The 11,641-nt window shown below is 38.3% G+C and overlaps 1 protein-coding gene across 3 annotated transcripts in view; it reads left to right on the plus strand.

The window, feature by feature from the left end:
* GOLM1 (golgi membrane protein 1) overlaps positions 1–11,641 on the plus strand; it is a 30,777-nt gene that overhangs the window by 12,722 nt on the left and 6,414 nt on the right. For all 3 annotated transcript variants that reach the window (XM_031602430.2, XM_031602429.2, XM_090131353.1), the window contains 4 exons: positions 3,183–3,237; positions 4,329–4,431; positions 6,702–6,840; positions 10,824–10,953. In XM_031602430.2, coding sequence (XP_031458290.2) covers positions 3,183–3,237; positions 4,329–4,431; positions 6,702–6,840; positions 10,824–10,953 — 427 coding nt within the window. The remainder of the gene's footprint in view (positions 1–3,182; positions 3,238–4,328; positions 4,432–6,701; positions 6,841–10,823; positions 10,954–11,641) is intronic.

Here is an 11,641-nt window from a genome sequence, read left to right on the forward strand (position 1 = left end):
AGGTACTTTGGAATGATTTATCTCAATGCCACCATGCAGGTATTTCTGTTTGCGTTCTTTTTGTACCTATGCCTTTAACATTTGTGCTTCTTAAGTGGAATATGACTTATGTAGATCTTCTTTGGTATGTTGTACAAATCTCTGGTAGTTTTCAAAATATTTACTGTCCAGCTGGTGCAAGGTTTTTTTTTTTTATCACTGCTGATAGCCGTGTGGCTTTTGGTTTGGTTTCTGAAGATCTGCTGTCCATAACAGTGACCCCAATCAGGAGGCTGACTGTTCCTGCCTCGTAGTGACAAGGACTTCTGTGCAAGGTGTATTGCAAGCACAACAGTCTGGCTCTATTTGCAGAGTTACTCCCATGCTCTCACAGATTGTTTTGATATGGTGAGATACTGAATCCACCAAAACTGAATAATCACTGTCAGGGATTATAGGTATTGTTGTTGCTAAACGGGATTTAAAATGTAAACTTCCTTTTAGGTCTGAATTTCAGTGTGTTTGCTGAGTGCTTCCTTGCAGTTTGAAAAATATGATAAAATAGTACCCACCTAATTCCCAGGTATGAGGCAAAGATTAGTTAATATTTGCCTGGCAGGAGGAAGAATTGAAAGCCTGAAGCTATTGATACAGTTAGGTAGGGAGCTGGCAGTTGGAATGTTGCCCTGTAAATTATTGAGCAGCATTTCCTGCTCACGTTAAACAGGTGGCTGGACTTTCGTGATTCCTTCCTGGATTTTTACCCTCAAATTCAGGGAGATAGGTGTGGCACTGTCAAATGGAAGTTTCATTCAATTTTATTTATGTGGTCCAAAAGATTAAGATCTGTAATTTTTTTTCTTTTATATTTTAAGGAGAATTTTCCATGCCTAAGATGCTGAACATCCAGCACTTGTATGCTTCACAGTCAAAATGAAATAAATGGTTCCACGGGGGGTTCATTGAAGAACAGTAAACAAACAAGCGAACAGAAATATGTGTGAACATAAAATGGCTGTATCAAACTACAGTACTTGTTCTTCTATTCCGTTGACAGTTTCTGGTAATGGCCATGGTTGACTAGCCCCAGTAAGGGAAATCCTGATGGTGATGATCATGGAGCAGCCTCGTTAGGCTGAGCAGGCAATAGCAGCACTTTACTCCTTTCTGCAATAAAGCAGTGAAAACAGATCCAGAACCTTTTTTACCTTGTCCTTTGAGAACTGAGGAGAGGAGTTGATCGATAGATCTTAAGTATGTTGCTTTCCATGTTGTTTCTCTTTGTTTCTTTTCAATGAAGGATCAAGACCTTTGCTCTTGATATTTCACAACAGTGTTCATGGACTGATGGTATGTATGAAATGCTGTAGGAATATTTCTTTTATTGATTTGGAAAAGACTGCCTCTTTGTTAAGACATGAACGACCACTTCTTTGTATTGGGACTTTTTAAAAGTTTGATAAAAGACAAATTCACCCCTCTGCTCTGTGTATGCTTGGATTAATTGAACACTTTTTAATCAACTGGTTGATTAAAACACGTTTTAATCAACTGGTACTTATTAGTGTTAGTCTCCAAGAAAATAGGTGCTGTCATTGTCTCAGCATGACACAGGAAGACAGAATGAATGCAAGTATTTCTTTACCTTTAAAGTGATGTGAGTGTGAGTACGCATCACTACTTGAGTAGCAGCATTGGGCAGCCAGAGGCTCAGTCTAACCACTAGATCAGGCTGCCCAGAGCTACGTCCAGCCTGGCCTTGAATGCCTCCAGGGATGGGGCATCCACAACCTCCTTGGGCAACCTGTTCCAGTGTATCACCACCTTCTGTGTGGAAAAACTTCCTCCTAATATCTAACCTAAACCTCCCCTGTCTCAGGATAAAACCTATTACCACCCTTGTAAGCAGCCTTTGCCCCTCCTGTTTATGTGCTCCCTTCAAGTACTGGAAGGCCACAGTGAGGTCTCCCCAGAGCCTTCTCTACTCCAAGCTAAACAATCCCAGTTCCCTAAACCTTTCCTCACAGGAGAGGTGCTCCAGCCCTCTGATCATCTTAATGGCCCTCCTCTGCACCTGTTCCAAGAGCTCTACGTCCTTCCTGTACTGGGAGCCCCAGGCCTGGATGCAGGGCCTCCATCCCACTCCAGATGGGGCCTCACAAGAGCAGAGGAGGACTATCACCTCCCTTTCCCTGCTGGCCACTCCTCTTTTAACGCAGCCCAGAACACAGTTGGTCTTCTGGGCTGCAAGCACACACTGCTGGCTCATGTCCAGCTTCTCATCTACCAGGACCCCCAAGTTCTTCTCCGCAGGGCTGCTCTCAAGATCTTTCCCCAGTTTGTATAAATACCTGGGATTGTCCCAACCCAAGTGCAGCACCCTGCACTTGGCCTTATTGAACCTCATTAGGTTTTCATGGGCCCACTTCTCCAGCCTGTCCAGGTCCTATGCATGTCTTCTCTTCCGGTGTATTGACTACACCGCTCAGCTTGGTGTCATCTACAAACTGAATTCATCAAACTTGCTGAGAGTTCATTTAGGCTTGCTTTATTTCTGCTATCATTAGGGTGTTTTGGGGTACTTATGATTTGGTAGAGGTGGGGAAAAATTGGACAAATCATATATTCAGTGCTTCTTCAGAGTGAAAGTGAGTGCAGCATGAGAGAATGGAGGTGCATTACTCAGGGCTTTCTTATCAAAGCAAGGGTCTGGCTAGTGAGAAGTATGACACAAGGCAGGGGCTTCATGCTGCTTTTAGAGTTTGTATTTCTCTTTCCATGGCTAATGCTTCCTGGGTCATCCTTGTGTTCCTGATGCTGGTGAGCAGGAGCTAGCAGTGAGCTGTATTACACTGTTTTCCTTCAAGGGTAAATACAGTGAATCTGACCATGACTATTATCATGAGATTAAACCAGGATAAAGCAGCCAGCAACATTAGTAGTCGGCTCTTTACATTTTTCTTGCTTTTGCTTAAATGTAGTGATATCTTTGTACACTCTGAAATCTGAATTAAAATAACTCTTTGTTGGTTTTAATAATAAGTCTCTAGAACAGCGAAAAAAGTTTTTATTTTCATCTGTAACTCAGCACTTCTCAAGTTAAAAATCCTATTACAAGTGCTTTGAATGGTGTTATTTATAACATTAATGGTAGCTCAGGGCCTTTGCAGTTAAAACATTGTTTTCTGTTTTGCTCCTTACAGGCAGTGCTGATGAATAATATCACAACAAATGAACGATTGATCCAGAGTCTACAAGGTAGGACATAATACCTCCCTGTATTGCTCTTTTTCTTTTTTTTTTTTTCCTTTTTCTTTTTCTTTTTTTTTAATATTCTGTTTTTAAGACTTAAGTTATTCTGGTGTCTTCTGAAAACGCTGCCTTTCTCCAAGCTGTGGGGAATGTGCGGGAGCTGCTGTGATTTCAATTCTGCATTTACACAGTTCTGGTTCAGTGAACTGTCAGTCTGCATATGCCTCAATACCTGAGGGATTTGTCTGTATAATGCTTGCTGTAGACTCCTGACCCTTATCTGCTAATGATATAAAAACAATGCAAAATAAAACTAGCTTATTAATGTATTGTTTAAATGCTTTTGATTTCACTTTTTATCACATATGCTTGCATTCCTCCCTGAGGTGTTTTGGTCATGTATTTTAGCACCAAGATAATTAGCAAACTTGTATTAAACAAAAAAACATAGTCTAATTCATTTCTTTTCATGTTGGTGTTCCAAAAGTGTCCCAGTAGTCTGAGAAAGAAATCTTAATTTTTCTAAACAAGCAAATATATTGCCAGTTCTGATGTCTTCATAGAAAACTTTCTGTCAGGAGGCATTTATAATGATGAAGCATAATAGTGATGCTTCAGATATTAAAAAAAGTAAGAATTCCAAATCATAGATTCTTGAGGAATGTAACAGTAAATTCTGTGTTACTCAGGAAAGAATTGTAAACAGATCTTCTGGTAGCTAATTAATATGAATGCTATTTCATACCACATTCTGATAAATCTCTCTCTCTCCTATACCTGAAGGTTTCTGGGGTTGAAACCTAGGAGACAAAGAGTTTATAAACAAGTTAGAATATTCCTTATGAAGAAAAGGAGATCAAAATCTACATTATGCAGCTTTTGTTATTCTATTTAGCCAAGAGGGTATTTGATCTTACTGAGTCCTGTGCATCTTTCATTTGTCAATATAGCAATTGTGAGTGCATCTGCATGCAAAATGTAACAAACGTGAGAAATGGATAGAGCTACTGTGCTTACAGTAAGGTTTGCTGTCTGATGTATGTGTTGTAATGTATCTAGTTAAATATATGTGTATATTTTAATTTTGTTATGATCAGAACATTTGAAAGAGTTACAGACAGAGTATGGAAAGCTGCAGCTGGATGTTTACCGGTTTCAGAAGAACCAGACTAACCTTCAGAGAAAATTCTCATACGACCTGTAAGTTCTATCTAAACAGTGCTTCTGGAGATGTAAGTGACTTGGTTATAACCCTAAGAATTCTTGTTACAGCTGTAGCACTATCAGTAGATATACTGTCTTCAGGTGGAAGTGGCACCACACATCTTCTAAAATTGCTCAGAGTTAATCTTGGAGAAGAGCATACACCTAGCCATGAACATCATCACAATATCTATAAACTTCTTCCACACTTCTAGATGTTTCTTCCAGTGCAGGAGGAGAAGGGTAGCTATATTCTCATTTCAGAAATAGGGGAAACTGGATCATAAAGAGGCTAAGCAATGGAGAAGTTTAAAAACTAAGATATAGAAATGCTTTTGAGAAGCTGTACCTCACGGAGTTGTTGGAGGTCAAACAGGAAGCTTTTGTTAGAGCTATGGTTCTGCAGTGCATTTCATACTTAGTCATATTTTTTTTGGTTGAAATTTTCCACTGAATTGTAAGGCACAAGTTGATGAACAAAAGTACCTATCAGTATCTATACCCTAACACATATTTCTGCTATTTGAATTTATCATAGGTTCTTTCTGTTTAGTAATGTTCTTGTCCCTCAGCTTCTCCCCTTTTGTGCTTAGGTATAGAAAACCAACACATGTCTGTGTATGCTCCTAGGATTTCCATCAGGCATACAATTGTAATACGTATTTTTTCCAACATTCAAATTTTGGTTACATATAGTAGGAGTTTTGACTAAAATCTCAACATGGCAATTAAGAATGTGTATTTTGCAAGCCAAACTTGCTTTTTTCAAAATTTTTTCAAAATTCCCTTTTTTTTCTTCCCTTCTATCCCAGCTGCTTAAGAATTAAGGATTTGTATTACTGCATTTGGGATACTTACTGATTGTCAGTTGATAACACAGCTTTTTTTTTAAGGTGTTACTCTTTTAGAAGAGATGAATCAGATGTGTTGTATTGATGGAATTTTAATAATTAAGGACTTTTAACATAAAAGGAATTTGAAGATATAAGTTTGATCCAACCTTTTATTAAACTGCATTACACTTACATGCCAACCAAGATGTTTTACCCCTCAAAGTACACTACATCATTGACACAGATGGATTGTAACATAATTGGGATTCATCTTCTTTGCTAGCTAGATAAGAATGTATCTTCCTTGAAGGCTGAGGTCATCAAGAGTAAGTGAATTCATAACTGCATGAATGTGCTGTACAGTTGTGCTCCACATGAGTAGTAATCCTTGAATTACTAGATTGATAAATGTGTGTAGAAAAGTGATACAAAATTATTGTAGTAAATCTGACATCTCAAAACTCAGGCTTATTGTCCATGAAATATTTTCAAGTACATCTCATTTAACTGAAGAAAATTACATCTGGAGGGATCAGCTACAGGATCACAGCAAGGAGAGAGTGAAGAGATAAAGTTATGGTGATGAAATCAGTACAGCTTGGATAGGCTTGCCAGGGTCAGCATGGATGCCAACAGGACTGAACAGGGATTAAGCAGTCAGCTCATCTGCCTTCCATTAGTCTTAAAGCAGATGCACCATATTTTGCTGTCTCTCCTTGGTAATCCACAAAAGCAGTTATCTCTGTTGAGGAGCTACACTATCTTATGAGGTTTGCTTAATAGCACTTAAAAGTTCATTTATGGCAGAAAGGGATGCTAGACGTGTGGTACTTCCTTGGGCTTGGAATTGTATGGATGAGAGTTTGACACCTCAGATATCAAGTACACTTTGCCTAGCAAAAAAAGTCAAAGAAAGTATTATTGTATAATTGAAATTTGCCTTTTTTCTTTTTTTTTCATACTGCACATTTTTAGTCAGTTTGGCTGTTGTGCTGTAGAATACAGTGATAAAATTGTTTGTGTGTGAGTAATGCCTAAGAACAACATTTAACATAGGAGGTGCAAAAAACATATGTTTTTCTCAGGATTTCATCACAGCAGAATTATTTTTTGAGTGAGTCTCACGTTTTCAGTTCAACAGGCAGCAGAAAGCTTTGTGAGTGTGCTGGTATCAGGACTACTTAAGGTCCATCTGTTCCCTGCGTAAGCCTTTCTTCCCCTACATCACACTGTGTCCCACACAGCTAGCTCATCTGATTTGCTAGTCACTAGGTCTCAGAAGGAAGTAGAGGAATGTAAGGTAATAAAACTAAGATAATGAAGTAGGGGGGAGTGAAGGAACAAAGAAAATAGTTTTAAAAAACAAAATTTTAGGAGAGAGTTGTGAACGTGAATGGAAATTTGCAACTACTCACTTGTTCATGTTCTCTCCAGGTCACAGTGCATCAACCAGATGAAAGAATTAAAAGAACAATGTGAAGAAAGGATAAATGAGATAGCAAAAAAAGACAGTGATGTACCACAAGTCAAAAAAAATAAAGACTTCTCAGAAGATTCAAAAAGAAGCACCCAGGTATGATAGGAGTAGTTTATCGTAAATCTTTTTCCCTGTAATTCTTAGGAAGTTCTCCTCCTTTTTGCTATCTCCAGCTAACATTATTATGTCTCATTAAACTTTTTAGTACTTTCATTTGCATTGGTTGAATGCTTCTGATTTATGTGAAATTGAGTGAATCCGGGAACAGAACAAGGCAGAGATCCTGGAGAGGTCTTTATTGTTCTCCTTATTACTGTCCTCTGAGACAGGCAGAATTGGAGAGGAGAGAATGAGAGTGGTGAGAAGCTATTTCAAGAATATTTGTGCTGCTGAGCTTTGGCCCACAGCTCCTTTTGACTTTGTTAAAGGGCGTAATTGCTTTGTGTATTGAAGTTGTATGTTTAAAGATGAGGATAAATTTACTATCAATCACTTTAGAATAGCAGAAAGCCTGAAGAACAATACTGTAGTCCACAGCTCTTTACCTGGGACTTTGGGGCTTAGCGGTTTATCGCAGTACCGTGAGTTTCCAGAGGAATACAGATTTCAGTCTTGTACAGCAGGAGTGAGAGTTTTGTTTTTTTCTTGGAATCAAAGAGCTGCAGAAAGTGTTGCTGTATGTAACACAAACATTCTAGTGGAGTAGCACAGGCTTGCCATAGGGCTTGGCCCTGTGCCAGCAGCGGTGGCTGTGTGCCCACCCACTCTTTCTTCCTGAGCTGTGGAGGGTGGAAGGAATGCAAAGAAAAATAAATTTCATACGATTGTGTTGTCTTGGCACAAAATTATTGATACTTCTTTAACAAAGTGGGATTAGATCTGGGATAGGACTTGAGTAGTTAAGCTTGCCACAGATGGCCATGGAAACAGGCAGCGAAACCCCCGATAAAGAAACAACTAATATATTATAATAATTTAATTTAATGTGCCTTTCCTTCAAGACCACAAGCACTTGTGACAGAAACTCTAACATGTGATTGCATTAGAGACTATTTGAGTGACCAGCTTTGATTGCAAAGGCAAAACAGTCTGGGTAGTACCTGTCTTGTGTTATATGAGTGCTGCTAGAAGAATGAAGAGTTAGAAACAGTGAATGCTATTCTTCTATCCCTGTAGAAGAAAGGGAAAAATTCTTGCTTGTCTGAGTAATTTTTGTGAAGTGTCAGATAAACAAAAAAATAACAAGCCCATAATTTGGACACACACAGGGAGACTTTATAGAGCAGATGCATGTTTCTTGATTGAATGATGGAAAATACAAAACATTTATAAACTTCACATGGGGAAGAGCGTACTAAAGAGATGGGCAAGTGAATTTCTGGTATTGTCTTGCATCAGATTCTCATTAACATTACTCATACCAGATGAGGTCTACTCACCAATTCCAGAAGCTAGGAAGTTGGCTGAATTTCCTCTGCAGGACACTTGCATTCTTCTCCAACAAGTCTCATGTCAGAAGTCAGTGTTTTCTCTAAGTCTGTAGGTTACCTGTCGTCCTTTTTACCTACAGATGGTTTGGCCCTAGCTCAGAGAACTACTGATAGAGCTTCAGGCAAAATAGTTACCTTGTGTTCCCTAATGTCTATGGCAGTATTTCTTATGTCAAGTTGTAACTTTTTCAGTTATTTGTTTGCCCACTGATTGCAACTTTTGCATATGCAAAGGCTGAGTTATTTATCACTGTGTATATTTTTAGCTGGAATTATTCCCATTTTTACAGATCACAGTGGCTCAGCTACTGTGATTTTTTTTTTCGTGCTGAGTTTCTGTATTGCATGTGCTTATGTAATAGAAAGGTCAGTGGTAAAATAAATCAGAGAAAGAAGGTGGGTTGTTGGTTAGTTAATAAATACACAGATATGCTTATAGTTCTGTTTTTTGAATATTGATGTAGGTTGAGAATATAAAATGTGTATATTAATTTATCTTTAACAAGTTTCAGTTATCTTTTCAGACAGAAGACCAACCACTTCAGATTCTAGCATACACATGCTTTTATTTGACATCATTAAAAATTACTGAGTTGAATATTGAATCTTAAGATAATATAGCTTAAGGCTTATTGCATGTCTCATTAAGAGCTGAATTGTTGCTATTAATTTCAGGCTTGATATTTTTACAGAAGTATGTGTGCCCCAGCATAAACTGGAAAGTAGTTTTATCTTCAGTCTCCAGAGATTTCTACTGCAGAAACAGTTATGTCTAAAAAATCCAAGAGGAGTATTTAAATATAGTACCTTTATGTTTTAATGACTGAAGAAAGACAAACTTCTTCTGAATACCCTTATTGCAATAACTTTACTAAATCTTCTGTGGTAGTAGTTACTTCTCAGTCTGAGGTATTAAATTGTTTATTGTTGATGTTAGACTCAGAGGTGTTGACCCAAGGTCTTTAGATCTCCCTGGCTTTAACTGAGCTTAAGCAATTTCAAAATAGCCAAGTAATTGGTGACCTACACATCCTTTTCAACTTTAGTGTCTCGGTTATTCAGTCACTTATTTCCGCAGACGTTTTACCAAATGACCACATGAAGATTTGGCAACCTAGTAATTTATTTACCCGCTTAGAACAATAAGCAGTTACAGTTTACCAACAGTTGGAACAGGAAGATTTTTGTGGACAGTATGACTTTCTACACCATAAAGTTGCTTACTGATTTGTGTAGTGCCGGCTGTTTAAAAAGTCTCTCTCTGTAGGTCTGTACACTTTTCTCTCTGCATGTTTGAAAAAGTGAATACGTAGAATCATCATAGAATCACAGAATGGCCTTAAAGATCACCCAGTTCCAATTCCCTCTGCCATAAACACTCACCAGATCAGGGTGCCACCCACCAGATCAGGCTTTCCAAGATCTTATCTGACCTGGCCCTGAATGCCTCCAGGGATGGGACATTCACATCTTTTCTAGGAAACTTGAGCCAGGGCCTCACTGCCCTCTGAGTATAGAACTTCTTTTTAACATCTCAGCTTAATCTCCCCTCTTTTAGTTTAAAGCCTGAACACAGTAGTGCAAGTGAGGCCTTACAAGGTTGGAGCAGAGGAAGACAATCCCCTCTCTGTCCCTGCTGGTCACTTTTCTTTTGTTTTTTGTTACAGCCCAGGATACTGTTGGCCCTCAGGTGCACACTGCTGGCTCATGTCCAGCTTCTCATCGTCTTGCAACCTGGATACATGCTCTAAACATTGATCAAGCTGGGCACATATACATTGAACAAACTTTGTAGTCATTTGTCTGTCAAAAACAGACATTGTAGTCTGGTTTTTTTTGTTTCTTTTTTTTTTTTTTTTTTGTGCTGGTATAGGGCAACATGGGCTCCATGCACATCTCATGTTTAGTTTTTACGTGAACTGGATTAACATAGCTATTAAATGCTAGTATGAGTAAAGACTGCATAGAGAATTGTAATTGTTTAGTTGAAAGATCTTCAGGTTGGTGGATAATATTCTATGATTCTATGACATCTTAGCCATTAATTTTTAATCAGACGTCACAAGTCAGAGTCCAAGACCAGTCAAGTACCAGTACTCAGTACATCCTTAAGTTCGGTCTTCCTAATAATGTTGTCTAGTTGTTGATATTTTGTTTTTTTTTCCTTCTCTAAAACCTGCATTCAACATTTATTCCAGTTCTGTACAGCAATGATTGGCTGATTGTGCCCAAACCCAGTTTACCTGTTCCTGCACTAGCAGTAGTTAATGCCATCTGTTTGTATTGCTCTGCTGTCCCTTGTGTAACCCTTACTGAATAATAGGAAACTCTAACCAAGAACAGTATTCTCAGTTGCAATTAGGCAGAAGCAAGGGTTCTTAGATTCTTGTAGTGTTATGTGCTGTTACATAGAAGCATTGCTGCCTATTCAGGATTGTATGGTTCTTCCATCACCATTAACAATTTCAGTTCAATTATTTGAGTGTATTTAGATTTCTTTTCCTCCACTGAATTCTGACTAAATTTCAGCTTCCGAATCCAGGACTGAGTGTTCAGAGCAATGTTTGTCTGTGTGCATTCACTTTACAGGCTGATGGTCAGTTGTCAGCTCCAAAACAACCTGAGTTCAAGCAGACTGATTTGGAACAGCAGAGAGCCAATGAAGACGTGCCAAAAGCAGTGCCTACAATAAAAAGGACAGATGCTCTGCAGCCTAATGGTAAGATAAAATCATTGATATCTTAGCAACTTGAGTAAGAAAGTTTGCAACTTAACTGAACGCTAAAAATATTTTTGTATTCAAGAAGGAAAAAAAATGACAGCAGTGAACTGAATTATAATAAACTCTCCTTTAGCTGCAGTAATTTGTCCAAGTGTTTTTTTATTACTGCCATTTCTGCTAGTTCAGCTATATTGAAATTGATGTGTTTCTTCTAAAGCAAAATAAAAATGCCTGTAATCACTCGTTTACTGTTGAGAAAATATTTTGCTTTTGCATGCAAAAGTTTTTAAGTATGTTTTGAATTTACTTGTTTACTAAGTTTTGTACATCTAGCCCACTGCCCCCCCCTATCAAATACCTGAAAGTTTGGCACTAGGCAAAGACATTCCTCTGCTTTCTGTGTTGTCAGTGAGCAAAGTGACAGTAAAGAAAATCAGAGATCAGATCAGGTAAGCCATGGTTGTTTTTGGCATTCAACTCTCACAAGCTATTGACTTGAATGGATGTCCCAGTGCACTAGTCTCACAAAGTACTGTGCATGTGAGAAATCCAACTTCCTATTAAATTATTCTTTTGTGCTATCTTTAATAACAGGCTTAGTAGTAATTTTAGACAACTAGCAATTCACAGCAACAACTCTGTTTAGTGTATTCAGGTGAATTTTATCCTGGCATTTTTAAGCTAA

The sequence above is a fragment of the Phasianus colchicus genome, chromosome Z (assembly GCF_987193195.1).
Source record: "Phasianus colchicus chromosome Z, bPhaCol1.hap1.1, whole genome shotgun sequence".
Lineage (NCBI taxonomy): Eukaryota > Metazoa > Chordata > Aves > Galliformes > Phasianidae > Phasianus > Phasianus colchicus.